At 41.4% G+C, this 19,803-nt stretch overlaps 1 protein-coding gene across 3 annotated transcripts in view; it reads left to right on the top strand.

The window, feature by feature from the left end:
• Positions 1-19,803, top strand: part of IL1RL1 (interleukin 1 receptor like 1) — a 21,259-nt gene extending 1,456 nt beyond the window's left edge. Inside the window, exons 2-10 of one of the 3 annotated variants that reach the window (XM_009638940.2) lie at positions 76-277; positions 576-744; positions 832-994; positions 3,315-3,383; positions 5,241-5,373; positions 5,466-5,617; positions 13,456-13,599; positions 15,416-15,574; positions 19,457-19,803. In XM_009638940.2, coding sequence (XP_009637235.1) covers positions 76-277; positions 576-744; positions 832-994; positions 3,315-3,383; positions 5,241-5,373; positions 5,466-5,617; positions 13,456-13,599; positions 15,416-15,574; positions 19,457-19,803 — 1,538 coding nt within the window. Of the gene's footprint in view, positions 1-75; positions 278-575; positions 745-831; positions 995-3,314; positions 3,384-5,240; positions 5,374-5,465; positions 5,624-13,455; positions 13,600-15,415; positions 15,575-19,456 lie in introns of all 3 variants that reach the window. The other 2 variants (XM_035894395.1, XM_009638942.2) reach the window with 2 other exon arrangements.

Below are 19,803 nucleotides of genomic sequence, written 5' to 3'. Positions count from 1 at the left end.
GGAATGCCAAGTTCTCTGCTTCAGTGGGGCTCAGGTTTAATTAATCTGAGATTTCTGTCTTTTGTTCATTTGCAGTTGATGTAATGGAAGGTGAGGCTTCAGTTATAAAATGTCCCCGATGGAGTTCATCTGTTAAAGTCACCTGGTATCACATGGATACTAACAAAATAATTCCTGCAGAAGAAGAGGGATCAAGAGTATTTTCCTTAAAACATTTTCTTTGGTTTCTGCCAACTTCTAGAGAGGATTCTGGAAAATACACTTGTGTTACACGTTTGTAAGTGCAATATTGAAAAGTGAAAGGCATAAAACTGGAAAAAACCTACATGTTTTAATAATGCAGTCTAGTTATTTTCTGTGGAAATGATGCCATTTTTTCATGGTGTACACCAATTCATGTAACTTTTCATTCTGCAATTGCTATTTTTATGACAGGTCATTAAGAATCAATTTGTGACTGAACTACAATAACCATCCATATGTTTATAAAAAACAAAACTCACATTTGTTAAAAATATTTAGTATATTTCATATAAAAATACTATCATTGACATACCTTTATTCCATTTTTAAAGTCCAAATAATCGCACAAAGTCGTTCAACGTGAGCGTGCAGGTGCATCCGTACAAGCAAGGAATATGTTTCCCAAATCAGATTCATTACCCAAATGACACTGGAAGAGGAAAAATTGTTTGTCCTACGATTGACAATTATAAGAATGCTACTATCATCCAGTGGTATAAGGTAAATAAAACCCTGATAGTGCCAGCTGTAGATCAGATTACCATGAGAAGCTGTTTGCAGCCAAATAAAGAAAGTTTTATTTTCCAGGACTGCAAACCTCTTCAGGGAGAGAGATACTTCATGGGAGAAAAATATATTTTTATTAACAACCCGAGAAAGGAGGATGATGGTTATTATACTTGTCGATTTATCTACACTCATAAAGGAAATGTGTTTAACGTATCAGCAACACGGATTTTCATAAGTAAGGGTAAGACAGTCATTTTGTATCTTGCTAAGATAAAAAAGACTGATCTCTACTTAAAGCAAAGGAAGCTCCTTTTGTACATTAAAAAGAGTTTCTGTTCGTTTGTTTTATCTTCAAAATGAACTTCAGATCAGCTTTTTTAGGTGAATTTTGTGGATGGGGATCTAATTGGAGCAAGATGGGGGTAAATTCAGACCTGGTCACGGTCAGCTTTTTGCTAAAAGTCTCTGATGACTGTGGTTATATACTGTGGTTGGTGGAGCTGTCTGGTAGCGCTTATTTCTGAAATGCAGGGTCTCCTCAGTGGGATGCCACAAAGCTCTCTTTCTGTTTGTTTGAGGGGAGAAGAATTTGTAGCTAGGGAGGATCATCTGGTGGTCCAATGGTCCAATGTTGATGGCCTGCAACTCAATACCTTCTGGTCTGTACTGATATCTAGCATCTATTTGATAGTAGGGCTGAAAAAACTTTTAAATTTGTCTGAATGAGACAAAATGAGTGAGGTCTATATATACAGACAGAAAATGAGCGGAGCCCAGTGATTAGCGTGTCTTTGTTATTTTGAACACAGCCAATACAGCTGAGATATATGGACTTTGGGGTGCTTCTAGGTGGCAATCTCCTCAGGGAGGCTTTGTATTTGGATGGCGGTCAGGGGAAGAGCATGCAGCAATCAGCAGTTCCAGATTGTACCAACTTGCAAAACTTCAAAACGTGTCTTCAGTTCTGCAATCAGATCTGTTGAAAAACAGCCAGAAGGGTTGTTGGGAGCTTGGGGATTGGGGGGGCTTGGGTTTTGTTTTTTGTTGGTTTGTTTTTTTTTTTTTTTAATTTCCGTCCCCGTCCCCCCCCCCGCCAAAATAGATCATGTTAATTTGCAGACTGACATCAGATATTTTTGCTGTGGGGATGGACCCAGCTTTGTGGGCAGAAGGCGTATTTGGAGCGTAGGAGCCTTGATTCCAGTTTTTGCTGCTGTGCCTAGATCCCAGTAGCGAAGTTTGTTCCAATTATTCTGAGCTGGACAGAAGACAGATTTGAACTGAGACCTTGTACAGTAGCTTAGGAGGTGTCGTGCCTCTTCTCTGCCTAACAATTTTTGTTTGAATGTACTTTCATCAAAACTTCTCTAACTAGTCAGGGATATTGTTGTGTCTGGGTTATAATGAAAATTGCTGGGTTTTATTTGGCACAAAGGCATCCAAATTTACAAAAGCCTTTGTCACATCCAGGCAGATGACTTCATTTCAAAGTAAATCTGACTTTTTCTTTTGAAATCAGTGCTGAAAGAAGGGATTGCAACATAGCGTGAATTCTGAGCTGGGTCTGTCATGTCTGCTCAAGTTTTTACTACATTCAAATACTTAATGACAACTGCTTTGGGTTTTTATCAGCCCTTAAAATGAGTATGCTGATAAATGGAGCTGTTATGTTTTGATAATATTGGCTTATGATGTACATTCCTGTTGCCTTGCAGATCCACACTGACGCAGAGGACTTTCTGCCTCTGAATGCTGGCAGCTAAGAACTTAGCACAGGTGGCTAGCTAGGCAGTCACTGACTTTCTCTTGACTTCTTTTTTACCAGATCCAGCTAGTGAAAATTAGAAATGGTTAGGATGGGTAAAGAGAATTGTTTTTCTGGCAGCCTGGGAAGCAGGGTGTTGAATGAGTTACTGCAGACTTTTTTAGGGAAATACTGCTATGGGTTTCACAGAGGTGCCTTCAGGTGGAAAAGCTTAATGAGGGAAAGGATAGCAAGTGATGTGTTTGGAGTGGGAAATATGCAAGAGTATAAAGGGCAAGAAAGGAAGAAAAAAATCTTAAAGACCTGAATACCTAATTCAAGTCAAGCAGCTGGATGGAATTTGGACCTGTCCATAACAATTATTAGTGGGGAAAGAAAATAAATATGTAATTTCTCAAATGTCTAAAGGAATTTCTTTCTCTCTCTTTAAAAACAAAATAAGCAACTGTGAAAACACACAAACCTATAAGTGCATTTGCCTTTTTTTCCACTCAGCAGCTAAAACAGTACTTGAGAAACTAAAAATTTTCCTTGCTTTTTATGTACAAGTGTAGAAATTAAATAAATGGGGAGGAAATACTTACACTATTAACAAGTACAGCTTCCCCAGGAATATTTGGTCATAGGAATGAAATCAGACGATCCCAACAGACATGTGAAACACTGCTGTAGGGCCAGTTTTCAATTCTACTTTGGGATCTTAAGATATTAACCGTACAGATTATAATCATTGTCTTAGAAAATGCTTTTTTACAACTTTCTAATATGTGCTTTCTTTCCTTCTTAATTCCTAAAGCAAAACACTCACCTCTACCTCCTCAAATTTTATTTCCAAAAGATAAAGATGTAATAGAAGTGGAGCTTGGTAAGTACAGACTTTAAATTGTTTTTAAACTAACATTTTGTGATGGCCTAGTGAACATGGGGATCTTCAAGAAGATTTAATGATAGGACTTTTCGTTACATTTTTGCACCATAATGTTTACCAGTTTTAATTCACCCCAGTCACAGCGACATGAAGTTAGGTATAACTGATGGGTTATTTAGGTATTAAACAGCAATTTAAGGGGATTTAAATAACCCATTCTACCCTTATTGGGATAGCCTAGAATTACTCACACGGTCAATTATTACATCTCAGCTGAAGGGGTGACAGCTTCCAGCTGCTTCAGAGAAGGCTTTAGCTAAATCTCTGGAAACTGCTTGATGGTAGCCCTAAGAGAGAAGGACAGACTTCCAACTAGAGATACTCCTTGTTACTTGTGGTTCCACTCTGCAGACAGTGGCTCTGTCTCTGTTGATGAATGAAGGAGAGCAAGGGACTGGCGGCTGGCCCTGAGGCCATGGAGCACTGCCTGGCTCAGGGCCACATTGGCTAGCATTGAGCAGAGCTGTCTGGTTGGAAGATACTGAGAAGGCTGAAAGATGGGACCAACAAGTGAACTTAGAAACAGCAGGTTGGAAAGCCTGCAATGCAGAGCTTGCACCCTTTCATTTAGGACCATAGATGTTCTCAGTGATTCAGATTTATCCTGCGTAACTCGCGGCATCAGAGCAAGGTGCTTGCGGTAGGGACGAGAGCCATCCAGGGGTTTTGTAGTCAACGGAGAAAGCTGGACATCTCCATAAAGCAACTGAGCCCATCTGAGACATAAACAGGTAGCCTAGGATACCTGCCAGGGCAGGTGGGATGAATCTGGGCCACTGGGACCGCAATTACTGCTCCGCTGTTTCTGTCCTAAAGCAAGACTGCTGTGGTAGCAGGTACTGCAGGGGCCTGAGGACCTGTCTGAGGTGCCACATACTCAGAGTTGCCGTTTTGACTTGCATTCCCATTCTTTTTTTCCTCTTTCCCCGAGTTGCTTTGTCACTCAGCATTAGATGATCTGTGCTGCAGGACCACCTTTCTCTAATATGATGATCAGTCTCTAGTGCTCTGTGGACTCTGTCCACTCCTCTGGGACAATAAGTAATCTGGCATTGCTTGCAAGGAGTAAATTTTCTTTCCATTTTAAAACCATTTGCTGTACCGGATCTATTGCCTCCTATTTGCAAAACTGAAGGGATTTCTCCATGCTCCTTAATACCAATTCAGGATGTAAGTCATAAAATTTGTTAATCTTATCTAAGCCCTGCTTAGATGCAGATTTACATGGAAATGACTTAAAGTGTTTTAATTATACCTTCTTTCAGTGCAACAGAGACTCTTACTTTGGAATAAATATTTCCTAATGACAAATACTTAATAAGTAATTTCCTGTTTTAGTTTTGCTTGGACTGGTTTACTTTTGTCCAGCTTGAATGAAACCCAAGACAGAATTCTGCACACAAGACTTTGGCAAAATAATATATAGTGAAATTAAATTATGTTATTTCCATGTACATTTGCGTGTAAACCAGCATTTACTTTCCATGTTCCTCAATAATTGACTATGTGGGTTAAACATCACAAGCAAAATCTACATTGCCTTCATCATAACAAATATAAATAATTCCTTTTGTAATCCTTGGCGTTGTTTTAGTTCATTTGTTAAAATCTCCTTTTACTATTTATTTTCTAATCTCTTCCGTGTATCATTTTCTCAGCAGAGAAGTATGTCAAAATTGTTAAGACAAAACTCACAGGTGGTACGAAGATTTGTAGAAAAAGATGTAATGAGGAAAATGAAATTATGCTTGTTTTTCATCAGGGAATGTTTACACCTCTCTCTATCTTGATTAGGTGCTGCTTTGTCTCTGAAATGTCAGGCCCGCCTGGGGATTAAGAAACAGCTGATGGCTGTTGTCACATGGGATGTGGATAACACCCCAGTGAAAGGCTTACATTTTTCAAGATTTCATGAAAAAACTCATTTGTAAGTACATATAACACAGAATAATCTCTCTTCTATGCAAACCATGCCTTGCTATTAAAGCCAACGGTACCAGCTCTTTCTCTCTCTATTAGTTTTGAAGGACGTGAGCAAGAATATTACGGAGAGACAACTTTGCATATTACTGAAGTAAAAAAGGAGGATCTGCAGGCAAATTTCACATGTATAGTGGTGAACGAAATGGGCAACACAAAGGCCACAGTGACATTAAAACTCAAAGCACAGTGTGAGGGTAGGATTTTTTCATTTTGTTTTCTTACACTTTGCACTGTTTGAAATATGTTGGTGATTTTATTTTATTATTTGTTTCTGTTAGCAAGAAAGTTTCTGCTAGCAAGAAGAAAAACCAGCCTGCTTCCTCCCTACGTACTCAAGCCAAAGACAAAATTCTCACAGCTTCATTAGGTCATGAAATTCCTTGGGGTAAATTGTGCCGGGGGGGAGGGCATTACTCATATGGTATCAGTGAGAGATTGCAGACCAGGACAGTGTATCAGCCCTGTGATAAGAACAACCTGTTTCTAGCATATTTCTGCTCAGTGATAATTTCCCCTCGCCTCGAAGGCATGCAGTGCACTTGGAGTTGAAGCACACTGGTGTAGTGCAGTCTGCTCTACAAGATACTCAGGCTGTAGAGGATCCTCTGCAGATGCGAGCTGGGCAGGGAACTGACCTTTCCTTTGGTCATCGGCATTGCAATGCATTGTGAGGAGCAGAGATTCATCTTCTTTTAAGAATCAAACTGTAGTTTCTACTGCAGAACCATGGCAGAAAACAGGCAAACTTTAAAAGCAAGAGTTTCAGCTGCCAGTTTACCAGTTTGCTTGCCTTCTCTCCTGTACCACATCCTCTGTAGTGCCTTGTTTTTTGATTGAATGTTAAGTGGTGCGACTAACTTCTGCAATGTCTGGCTTTATTGTCTCTCCCTCTGTGTTCACCGTGTGCTGTACAGAGGTGTGAATAACACTTCAAAGCCTTTCCCTTAATTTTGTTTTTAAATTCATGATTCTAATAATTTCGCCAAAGAAGGAAAATTGAGGTCAGTAAATGGTGGGGACTAAGGTGGTCTTTAGCTCGTATGGGATTTTTTTTTTTTTTAATAGGGATAGCCAGATCCCTGAGAAAGCACTGTCACCAGCACCACTGAGATTGGTTCTTATGGCAGAAAATGTTATTATGGCAGTGAAGGCACAACAAGAAGCTGCGGTCAATGGCTTCCTTTCTTATCCCTTCAGATATGCTGAGCCACCAAGGATCTTGAGAAGGAATCCTGAAGTCTTTAACAGGGAATAGTTTTCTATAGGAGAATGCTGGAAAGAGTAAAATCAAGTGTATTGTGGTCACAGGGTGTGCACAGCACTGCGTCCTGAAGTATTCTTGACTGTTTATAACTTCCTACAGGATTATGGCTTCAAAGCATAGACCTATTTCCTTGCCATAGCCTAGACTAGAAGGGATGTAGGTGAATTTTAACAGTGGATGGGTCATCATCCGGCAGGACAGCACCGATTCCCCCCAAAGGAAGGTGACAGGAGATATTTTGGTTGGATATTACCAAATGAGAGCAGGTATAGCATCACTCAGGAAGCTGGAAACACATCAGCTCTGCTCCGAATTATCTGAGTGTGGGAGCGCACTTGCAATGAGAGGGAAGGAAAGTGAGTAACAGTTCCTGCTCACTCTAGTTCAGGCAATACAAGTCCTTTATGGGCCCCATACTACAAACTACATGAAGGATAGAGGATATTTTGTATTCTGTATTCATCAAGTGATTCATTAAATCTGATTTCTGTTGTAGACAACTCTTATTTTGTTTTTTTATCCATAGGTCTTCAGTAAATGTTCATGAAAGCTCTTGACTGTGACCCCCCTTTGCTGCTGCCTCTTTTGTGTGGATGTCTGTTCCCTTCCCCTTGTTGCTGCTATTGTCAGGATGCCTGCTTCTGCTGCTCAGCACTGTTGGTGTAAGCAATGCTACATCCAGAAATGGTTGCGCTCTGCTTTAGTTTTCTTCACTCACTCCTCACAAAGCTGAGCAGTATTTGTGCTAAGACAATGACAGCTTGCCTCTGGGTATAATAAAAATGCTGTAGGGTTTTCTTGTGCCTCACATCTTGTAAATGTGTAATAAAAATGTGTATTCTACTTTGTTGCAGTTTGTTTGTTTGTTTGTTCGTTTTTAATGAAAAAAAAATTGTGGATTTTTTTTTTTTTAATATCTGGTTGTTCCTTAATGTTTCCCACATCACAAATTGTGTCTACTAGCTACTATGCTTTTAACGTGCTTTTACACAAGTTCTTGCTCTGTATTCTGACTTTTTTTAAAGGCATTTAGTATGGGCTGCATTATCATTATTTGTAGCACAGATCTGCAATAGGAAGTAAGAGATGAATAGGTGTTTTGCCACTTTTACTACTTGACTCAGTCTATTTTGGGGGTGTTCAATGAACTGGGTAAATAGTGTTAAGCTTCATAGGTGACAGACTAAGGGAGGAAGCAAAGATGCTGTAAGCAATTGCATTAGAGTTGCTGTTCAGTCTTACAGCAATAGTCTGTCTTCAAAAACCTGCTGAATGAATGATTTGGCTCACCACATGGAAATTTTCCGTGGGACCCAGAAATTTCATCTATTTTTCTGAGTCATAATTGAATACTTCAAGTCCTAGTTCACTGTTGGCAATATTGTTCTAATTAACCCTAGCAATTTGCTTTGGTAACAATTTCAATCCACATTAGAATAAAAAATTGCCAGAGAGGAGTGATGAGAAAAGGAAGAGATTCTTTCATAGTCAAGAGTGGTGAGAGCTATTTGGTTTTGTGTCCATGGAAAACAAAAATACTCCCTTAATACTGCCAGGAATGGATGTCATTGGCAAAGCTGCTTGACATTTCACAGGGAAAAAACTGTATTTTCCAATTTAGAGTATATGCTGTGCACACATGTATGTATTTGCACATGTGCATGAAGAAAAGTGCTGTGTTGTGAAAAAAAGCATCTGTCTCAAGTGTCTGTCCCAAGTGTCTTTTTGCTTATCTTTTTAAATAGGAAATAAATGCTGCTAAGAGGAGCTGATGAGCTCTTTAGAAATGAGCTACGTGACCCAAGTACCTCAATTATCAGGAGTAATGCAGTGCAGTCAGCTCCTTTTGGAATTATTTGGTGGTATCCAGGCTATGCACACTATGTCTTTTAGACACAGAAAAATCAGGCAAATTCTTCCTTTGCTTTAACTGAATAATTTAATGAAGATTTGGCTATGGATTTTGACAGTCTCTGCAGCTATGTTCTTGCCTCCATTAGAAGGTGCTAATAGCCCTGCCTCTTTCAGCTGCTGCTGCCACTACATTCAGAGGTTGCTCCTCCTTCTGAGGAAGAGCTTTCTCAGTTTTTTTTCTCATCCACCCCCTGCCTAGTCTTTGATCACCCCCAGTCAATATGGAACCCATCCTTCCACATTATTTCCCATCCTTTCTCTGCCCTCTTTGCCTGAAGCTCTTTGGTATCTTCTGACTCCTTCACCAACACTTGTTCATAAATGCATTCTTCATGTGTCATAATACCTCTTTACAGAAAATATAGGTTGTCTCATTTGGTCCAGATCTTTCAGCCCTATAACTCCCTTTTTAATTCCAGAGATGGTGCTCATCCCACATTTTACATTCCCTCTCTGCCCCAAGACTTGTCCTCTCATGCTCTCTGAGATCATCTGCATAACTTGTTGTGTGGTGTGCCTTTGGTCAGTGTAACGCCAAGGAATTTGCAGCAACTTTTAATTCCCTTTTCTTCCATCTTTCCTGGCAAAGATGTAGCTCGTCTTGCTGGATACCTGGTGAGAGACAGTGACTCTGCCTGCCAGGCTACTCCCAGTTGCCCTCCACAGCTGCTTGGTCTCTCTCATGCTGGAAGATGCCACCCCTCAAGAACGAGAAAACCAATCAGCTACACTGTTCACGCCAGTTCAGCCCACTGATAACTGCAGTGGATCAATGGTCACAAAGGTAGCTCTGCTGACAGAAGCTGTTAGCTCCTGAGACAGAGGCAAAGACAAGTAACTGGAGAAACACTGGAAGTATTAATTCCTGCCAGCAGAGCTGGGTCAGGACAGGAACATCCCTTCAGCATCCCCTTTAACCTGCCTGCTAAGGAATTCATGGGCTGTCTGAATACCTTCCAAGTCGCTCCCTTTTTATCAATATATAAGCTGCCACTGGCTTTTAGTTCCTCATCTTGATTCAGGGCTGGTTAAGTAACTGGAGGAGTCTTTTAATGTGTCTGACCCACAAGCATCATCATATTTCTCCTGGAGCGTTCCTCAATTCTTATTCACAAGGAATTGTGAAGTTCCCAGCAGGCCACAAAACTTTCTGGTGTGAACCCTCTTACCTGTAGAAAGCCAGAAATTCCAGTCATTTGGAGCAGAGATAAAGTTCAGCCCAGGACATCGGCTCTATTCTTCCCCAAAGATATTTAACGCTGAACCTAACCTTTTGGATCATCTTTGGTAGATGGATGTGGACAGGAATTTCAGACCCAAATCTCTGTCTTTACTGACTGGAAGTGCATCCACCTTAGAAGCCAGAGAAATTACAAAAAACTGCTGTTCTTCTGGAGTTTGTCAGGAAAGCCTTCAAATGTTGCTTTCTGGCTTGTTTTCTCTGGCCTCTCCAATATTGTTTCTTGTGAGCTGATAGTTCTGTATTCCCATTGCTCTTGAATATAAATAAATAATATTAGAAGACAGTCTGCTCATGAACTCTCTGCCGCTAAATGATGCAGCAAAGTCAAACAGAACAGCAGGATCTGTTCAGCCTTGTTTGGGGCCTCCAAAAGTGGCTTCTGGGCCTTGCCCCTGTTGTGATGAATATAGCTGATTTATTCCAGAGAGATAAGAGGCTGAGTCAGCCTTCCTGGGAACTGAACCTACTCTTCCAGGAAGACCCCTAGGAGGTTCTTGTCTGATGCTTTGCAAGCTGTATAAGCACAGGAAATCTATCACTTCTTTTCCAGCCTCAGTCTAATCAGTGGAATGACAAATGTAAACAGCATTTTTTACCTTCGTAATTGCAGAAGTTGTTGTTGGAACCTGTTTCTTTTCTACATGTTTCATAAATACTTACTCAATGCATTACAACAGTATTTGTAATGTCGTGGCAAGCACACTCTCGACAAATGAAGCATTAAGAAATAGTGGCAATCTCTGATCCTTGGGCCATCCTCAGCAGGCAGTGGTTGTATATTGACCAGGAAAATGGATCAAGTAATGAAATTTTAAGGGGTCCACAAGGACAAAGTTCCTTCATGGGCATCACGTGACACTGTTAAAACTACAAAATGGCCAAACTTCACTATAAAAGAAATTGGTTGTTTTCTTGCCCACTTCAATCTTATTGGAAGGTGGTTTCCCCAGATCTCCTAGTTCTGGTAAGGTACGCTCCATTGCATGCCTAGTGTTTCTTTCTCCTTTTAAATGGCAAAGAAAAAAACCAGGAAGAGTGTGAAAATTATGTCAGATTTACCTCGCATCCTACCAGAGGAAAGGGAGAATGTACTTATAAACTCTTTATTTATGTACCTTTTCAGTGGAATTTCTCAGGAACTAATATTTTTAGGTTGCCGCTGTAAGTCACACTGCCTTACTCAACATCTGGAGAAGCAAGGGAACCTGTAAATTTCAATAAAGACACTCTTCACTGCTAAATATTTTATCTTATTTCATTCACTTCGTGCCAAGTCCAAGCCAAAGCTCTGAAATTGCTCCTCAGTGGTGGTCAGTGCCTTCACCTGGTAGCATACTTACTGGCTGCATACAATCCGCAGCATTTTCCGATCTGTCTTGCTACTTCTTCTGCAGAGGAGGTCGAGACTGGCTCTTCAGCCGGTGAATGGCCCGCTGCGGCAGCCACATGTCTCTTGTGTGTGTTTTGCAGGCAGAAGGAGGAAAAGCCCTGAATGTCTGATCCCTGCTCTGAATGCACAAGGCTTGGCTGGTTGGAGCTGCTGCCGGTACAATACCCCTTCCATGGGCTGAGGTGCTGTGAAGGGTCTTTACAGTTGAGGGTGCCAGAGCTGACGTCCATGTTTGTATTGCCAGAATGCTTGTATTTCAGTGTATATGTGGTCAGCATTCAAAGGGATGTTTCTTTCCTCAGCTAAGATAGTTCTGAAATTGCAGCATACCTCAAATCTCATTGTAACGCTGAAGGGATACATGCTTCTTTCTAGTCATATTCCAAGCCAGGGCATTGCATCTGGCAATTATTATATTTGCTGTATCATAGTAAAACAGAAATAGATGGGCCCTTTTAGGAAGCTGTGATGCACAATCTGGACACTTTCATGTGCATTTCTTTGGAGGTAGAAGTCCATCACCCAGTCTGACACCTCTGGAGGTATATTTGTTAATCCAAATAATTTCAGTGATCCAAATCACAGAAAAGTCCCCAAAGCAGTTATATTATTGCAACTGTAGGATGAGTTGTCACACTGGGCAGGAATAATTAGGTAAAGACTGTGGACTGCAAATGGAAATCTAATGGCTTTAGTTGTCAGAGAAAAAATGTGCATGGAGTTGCTCTGAGTCTACATGTTAAAACCAAGTGAAGTAGATTTAGGTTTCTTTCATTTGCTCAGGAGCAGATTTCTACTATGAGACAATTGCCATTAATCTTCCCTCCAAGGGAATAATGAATCCTCTTTGTGTAACTGCTGTATAAAGCCTCTGATTTCAAACTTGACTATCTGGAATTCCTAGTGTTTTCAATACTGAATCCTGGGTGAATTCAATATGTCCAGGACATAGGTCAAAAGCATCTTCTCCAGCTTTGTGTCTGTAACAGTATGTGGATTAAGCTTCCATCTTTCTAGTTTGGAGGGAGTACAAAATGACCTTGCTTTTACCTCCTGTTGTCTCTTGCTGCAGCAGAACTAGATGCCATCTAGGGGATGCACATACATAGATTGACTTCTGCTCTGTGAATCACAGAACAAGAGGAAAAGTGGGCTGTTATAGAAATGCAGCTGTCTGGGTTGTGATAGAAACGTAGCTCTCCCCTAGAAGAGTGATAATCACAATCTTGTCCTAGACTAGCTGCGTGCATACGATAGCACAGAGCTGGTGACTGCCATCCTTATAGAATCACAGCACCACAGAATGATTTGGGTTGGAAGGGACCTTTAAAGGTCACCCAGTCCAACCTCCCTGCAGTGAGCAGGGACATCTTCAACTGGATCAGGTTGCTCAGAGCCCCATCCAGCCTGGCCTTGAATGTTTCCAGGGATGGGGCCTCCACCACCTCCCTGGGCAACCCCTTCCAGTGTTTCACCACCCTCATCATAAAAAATTTCTTCCTTATATCTAGTCTGAATCTATCCTTGATAAGTCTTCCTCTCTGAGGTGGAGGTGGTCAGATTCAAGAGCTCTTTCACAAAGGAAGCTGGAACTAAAGTAGGTGGTTCCTTTCTTTCTCAATTTTCCTTATTCATCATTGTTATTTTACACCCCTTGACCCTCTTCAAAGGAAAAGGCAGGGGAGAACATGATCTGCCTCCAGCACAGTTTATTTTATTTTTGTGACCAGGACATGTTCTGTTTTCCTGCTTGTTTTGCGTACTTTGTTCTTATCTGTCAGATTTCATTATTTGCACATGTTTCTCTCTCTACCCTGTTTGTGTAACTATGCCAGAAACCTCCACTTGTCCTTTTGTGGACACTTACGGTTGTCATGCGTAGGCTTAGATACTTTACAAAATGCTTGAACATTTTTTCTTGTTGTGTTATTAACAGTTTTACAATGTTACAAAATACTTAATCATCATTGTCAGCTGTGGTATTTAGTGTAGGGAGGTCTGGATTCAACGGAAATAAATATTAATTGCATACTGCTTAGCATGCTTCTAGTTTAGGGGTCTCTGTGTTGGCTACACCAGCTGGGGAAGGAAAAAGCTTCATTGTCTCTGTTGTGAGCTCTTTAAAGCTGCGACAGAAGTAAGGATATGAGAGGCTGAGGCTTCAGCCCAAGGGTTAACTTCTCTGTGGCTAATGATATATTCCTCTTCTTTGCAGTGGGTCTTCCTAACATCCTCTTGATTGTAGGATCTCTAGTTCTGCTAATTGCAATAGCAGCCTCTGTTATACTTTATCAGTCCTTCCGAGTTGATATTGTCCTATTGTACCGGGAGATATTTCAGCCCTACTCAGTCAAGGACGGTAAGTAAGAATTGAGCAAGAAGGTTTAAAAAAAGGAAAAAGGCAAATCATATGGATATGGATTTATTTGATAGTTTCTTACTAATTCATATGACACCTGAGCCTGATCCTTCGCTTTCTTATGCCTTCTGCAATGGTTTTGATAAGAGGGGACATACGTAGCTCTGGTAGTGCTTTACATTCCTTTGTTTCCTGGGTTCTGTAGTGATGTGCTGTATATAAGAGGGATTCAGTCCTAGATTCATATTTTTTTAGCAAACATATTTGCTATGGAACATTGAATGACAGTGAAAATCCAATTTACAGTGCTATTAACTGTACTTGTTATGCACTCTCTAAAGCAAAGGAACCAGCCTGCTGGCTAATGTGTTAACAAGCATGTGTTAGAGCAGTACAGTTTTTATAAGCTGAAGAAAGAGGTGCCAATATTGTGGTAGACACTTTTGGGGGAATACATCCCATCTGACTTTAGGGGTAGACTTCAGCTCAAGATTAAGCCATCTAAATTTAGTTGCATGCAATAAAGGTGCACACATGCAAGTACCCATCATAAACGTGAAACCTGGAGACCCAGGTTCAGCTGTCTAACCATAGGCAAAAAGTGCTGCCAGAGCTCCCTTTGGGCTTCAGAGAGACCTGAATCCCTCTGCTGTGGCTGAAGGGCTGGCAGTGCCTAACGACACCAAATCCAGGTCCTCGTCAATAAAATCAGCTCGGCTAACCAGGCACTTGGACCTTGTGTCAGTGGTCTAAACATGGGCACGTAGAGTCATTTGGGATGGCCAAAAAAATGAACACATAGCTGGATGTTGCAGACTGCTGGAGCAGGGTCTGGACACCAGGTAGGGTACCATAGGGAGTCTCAAATGGCCCTAGATGCCTATGTTTAGGCAACTCGGCTGGGGCCCTGGCATTTACATGAGAGTAATCTGGATCGCTCTAGCATTCACTAACTGCAGTGGCTGGTTCTCCACTGGTTGTAACAGGAGTTTAGACACCGAGCTTTCATGTAGACACCTAAATTTACATTTTTTAAATCTGAAGCTGACTTCTACCACAGATGTCTTCATGGTAGATATCTACAGCTGATCTAGTTACTTATGTTCTTTTTAAAGAGGAAAGAAGTGTGCTTTTTAGGGCAGTTTCCATTTAAGTATATTTTATGATGAATCAGACTCTGGAAATGGCTATTTCTTTTTTATTGTAAGGAAGGTCTGGACAAGAACCTCAGATAGCAACAAAAGAAAGGGTATGATCATGTCCACTGGAAAGAAAGAAATGAAACATTTGGGACTAGAAAAAAAATGTATTTGACTTTGTACTTGGTCCTGACTGTAAGACTACTTGAGTAAAGGAGCTTTTCACTCAGAAGTATGATACGTTGTGGGAAGGATGAGAGGATGAGTAACTTCTTCAGGGTGGAAGAATTTGAGTGTCTTGTCCTGAAAGACAAAGGCTGTTAACAGCCTGTTGTATCACTGAAATGACAAATGCTGAGCTTCATCTCTGTTTCATGCTAATATGCATCTATCAATTGAATCCTTACTCTCTGTACTTTGGGATACAGCCTTCACAATACAAAGGTCACGTACTCCAAAGTTACAAATGTATAGGACAACTGAGCATGGAAAACATCAAATGTGCACAGTCTCTAATTTCCAAACACGCACCTGATGATATACATTATTCAAACTAGCAGGAACTTCTACTTAGAAATGTTTCAAAGACTGGTATTTTTATTTCTCTTCTAGCTTTTGCAATAGATGACTCTAATTCACGTCAACACAACACACTTCCCCCTTGTTTTGCCTTGCAGATGGGAAGATATACGATGCGTATGTTATCTACCCCAGAAGCCACACCAGCGAAGCTAATTTTGTGGAATATTTTGTTTACCAAATCATGCCAGATATTCTAGAAAATAAATGTGGATATAAGCTGTGTATTTATGGGAGAGATATATATCCCGGAGAAGGTAAGCTGCAGATCAGATAATGCACAGAATGACTTGCCAAGCTCGAGCAGTTTGTGGTTCTAGCCCCCTTTCGGGGTGTAGGAGGTCCCTTTACATTCCTGAGCTGGCGGCTCATCTCCTCAGCAGCTGAGTGCCTGCTCTTTCAAGCAGGGTGACACAGCAGCGCTCCCTGCTTCCCCGTGCGCTAAGAAAAGCAAGCTGCAGGGCAGGGGCACAGGTTGTTCATCATCTTCTTGGGTCATGCAGGAAACGTGACCCCACGTGTGACTCTCTCAAATGCACACCTCCTCTTTGGGTCGTGCCACTCTGCGTAGCCATGATCTGGACAAAGCCACAAACAAACCGTGTGGGAGTAGGTCTACAAGACACAGAAGAGGAGGAAACCACGAACTGAGCTGAGGAGCTAACCTTGCCGTTATCACTTGGGGTTTTTCAACCTGTTACGAGGGTGTAAGAGTCAAAGCAAGTTCATCTTAGGCTCACCGATGTGACCTACTTTCACTTCACACAATCCCAGCACTAGCTCAGGGGACAGTTGCTATTCTTTGTTCCCTCTTCCTTGTCTTCCAGAATGGAATCGTGTTAATTAATCCTTGCTAATTTCCATATGGATACCTCTACGCTATCTCTTATGGTTGCTGTCTTCTAGGTGCTATCTGCTTTCCTTCAGAGCTGACTTGTCTGTTTGTTTTGTGCCCTGGTTATTCTGTGGACCAGATCTTCTCTCCCTGTCAGTAAGCAGGCATGAAGCCAAAGCTGGCACATTTTCTGTTGCACATTTTCTGTTGTTACACATTTCTGAAATCATCCGCATTGGGCCAGGTGTCATTCACCTGCCCAGAGCTGGGCTGAGAACTTTCATGTCCTTCTCTTCTGGGGAGCAGCAAAAATGCTGCCTTGTGCAAACTCACTGCAACAAGAATGTAAAAAAAAAAGCTGCAAGAGTTGCTGAGCCAAACCATTCCCGGCATGCCAGATCCCAAACAAGGAACTAACAGTAGCTCACAAAACTGTCAATGACAAAAAATTTACACCACCTGTTCAGGTGATTAGGGACAGGGCAATATTCTGTTATGGGTCACTGCTCTCAAACTGTGATTTATGGATGGCAAGCCTGAAGAAAACTGAGCGCAGCACGCAGCTGAGCTGAAGACTGGGACTGGGGGTCCCACAAGAGCTGCAATAAGTTGAGTGAAAACAAAGACATTTTCACGGCACAAAGGCACGAATGGATGCCTGTAACCCAGGAGTGACAGGCAGAAGACTCACCAAGCCAGCCTGGGACAGTGAGTAACTTTTGTTTGACTTGTTTGGTCTGATTTAATCAAAACTCTAAAAATGTCCTGAGTGTTGGCTGTTGTCCTTCCTTTTCTCTTCTTGCCTACTTTCTCAGTCTGCTGCTTTTCTCTTCCTTGCCCACTTTCATGCCACAAAATGCTTCCACTTCAGTGAAAAAGCTATTTCAAATCTGCCCGCCCCTGGGAGCACTTAAATATTCTCTGCTTCCACGCAGACGGACTTTGCCCATATGCTCCCCACTCTAGTTTATATTCTGATCTTGAGCCTTTTGTTACCAGGTTTCCAAATCCAAAACTTTACAATTAAAATATGCTGAGCAGAGTAAACCAGGAGATGCCACTTTGAGTTACTGTGATCTTTCCTGAACACTTATCGTAGTGTTGGATAAATCACATTTTTCACTGTAAAACTCCGTGTATTTCCAGGAAAAAAAAAAAATTGCAGTGAGGATATTCAATGGAATTATTATTTCAAGACATGCTTATGACTCTTAGTTCCAGAACAAAGCTTTGTTACTTGAAATTTGTGTTCTTCCAGTAAGAAGGAAAGTTAAACAGAATGATTCAGCTGATAAACAGCACTGCGCAGCTCTTGGATTCCCATTATGCTTCCCTAAAGTAGGATTCTTTTTGTTTCCTGGTCTTACTGATTAAGAGTATTTCCTACAACCGAACAGTTGCCTGAAGAGGTGCAAAAGCAAGTATTACTTGGCAAACCAAAAGTTTTCACCAACATCACCTTCCACTCCGTTCTTCTCATGGCCTCATTGTCCTGCCCAGCTGCATTCCTTGCTGCAGAATCTAACCAAATGCTGCTGGAGCTGCTGTATCTTTAATATATAAAGACATAAGCAAATAGCAGAGCAATGATCAAACTTCACTGGAGCAATGTTCTGTGTAGCCAAGTGTCCTGTCTTCAGCAGTGGCCACAGGTAAAGGACTGGAAAAGACTTTAAGAAAGGACAAACTTATATTATGCTTCCACTAATGTACTCTCCCAGCAGTATGTGGACTTCAGATGCTCATATTTTTGTGTGTAATAGCTTCTGGTGGGTTTTTCTTTCACAATATTTTCTGTCACTTTCTGAACTCATATAAACTTCTAACATTCACAAAACAGGTTGCAATGAATCCCTCGGTGAAAGTATTTGCAGTATGCAGTCACGTCTTTCCTCTTGCCACTAGTATGGCATCAGAAATCCAAATGGAGAAGTGAATACCTCCCCAGGTATTCACACTCCCCTCTTTCAGTCCTGAGCACAATGGATTGCACCTCAAAACTGAGAAAGTTGCCTTTTTAAAAGTGTTGTTATTATGGGAACTAAACATATGACAGTAGCTGCTTACCTTAATTTTTCTCACCTTCCAAAGGACCTGTTCTCCTAACATCAGGAAAATTTAATTAAAAAGAAGCAAATGAAAGGAGTTTGAATTGGTGAACATCACAGAAAGGCAAATTATTTTCACAGTATACTCTCTCAGCGAAGAAATAGGATGGAGAAGTCATTGAAAGGGTTCTCTTCCTGACCCAGGAGTTGAAAAAGCTGGGCGTCTCTGTGACTGAGAAGGCCCTTGCAATGGGCTGGCAGCCCCCAGCAAAGGAAAAGAGGGTGCATATGCAGCTGGCTGACAACATCTGCAAATCAGTGGCTTTGTTAAACAACTGTTACATTGAATTGCCTTAGCTCAGCTCCCACCTCCTTTCCCTTGGCCCAGCATGAGATGCTCCCCCCAAAACAACTCCAGCTTTCTACAGACCAGAAGAAACTCTTCTAACTGGGGTGAGTGTTCATCCACAGTGTTCCTTCCACAGATGTCACAGCAGGTCATCGAGAAAAGCAGCTCCTGGAGGCTTGACGTGGAGTTTTCCAAGTGGCCCCAGAAGTTTCTCCCATAGCATGCTGGCACTTGAGTTTCCTAGGCTCAACACCTCCAACAACAACATCACGGTCCCAGTTGTAGTTGATCAGCTCTCCCTAACATGGTGGGGGGAAGGAGAAACACCTTTAGTCGTGCTGACACACAGCCTGCAGGGCGGATGCCAACCCTATGCACAGGTTAGCGTATAAATTAGCATGCTATAGCTCAGGAGAATTAACACGCCCTCTACTGGGAAGTAAGCCTCTTAGAAGTCACCCGAAAGTCTCCGAATGACTAGTTTTCATGGGTCAGTATTGCAGGATCAGCCTGTAAAGCACTAAACTTGATAGAACATGATTCCTTACGTGGAAACTATTGATGAAGCACAAATTTGATGCAATCCAGATCTACTGAACTTGACCCTAGGTTGTTGGAGAGAAATTATTAACAATTCTTAAGAGCAGTGAAAATATTAATATTTCAACCACAGAAAACATTTGAAAGGAAAAGCTTTGGGGTTTGGGGGTTTGATTTTTAGGTTTTTTTGTTTGGCTTGGTTTGGTTTGGGGTTTTTTAAGCTCTTTTTCTAATGAATAAACTGTACCAGACTGAAGTGAGACAGAAGTTCTTTCTGGTTAAAAAGCAATGAAAATGAAGTGCCTAAATACAAAAGACTTTATAAAAAGAAATTTCAGGGTCTCATAATTTTCGCGTACATTCCTAGACACAGCCAGTGCAATTGAGAAGAGGATGCAGAAGAGCAGACGGCTGATCATCCTTCTAACAAACCAGCTGATCAATTGCAAAGAACCTGCGTATGATCAACACATTGCTTTATACAATGCCCTCATTCCGAACAATACGAAGGTGATCCTGCTGGAAATGGAGACGATTGGGACTTATGAGAAACTTCAGGAATCTCTTAGGTTTATTATTAAGCAGCAAGGTACTGTCAAATGGAAAGAGCAGCACACCGTGCACCCACAGTCATCCAATTCTAAGTTCTGGAAACAGGTGAGGTACCATATGCCACTGACAGCCAAGTCCTCATACTCAGCTAATGCCGGGTGA

Source organism: Egretta garzetta, unplaced genomic scaffold, assembly GCF_000687185.1.
Source record: "Egretta garzetta isolate BGI_Z169 unplaced genomic scaffold, ASM68718v1 scaffold5, whole genome shotgun sequence".
NCBI lineage: Eukaryota > Metazoa > Chordata > Aves > Pelecaniformes > Ardeidae > Egretta > Egretta garzetta.
This window is presented reverse-complemented; position numbering and strand designations above follow the sequence as displayed.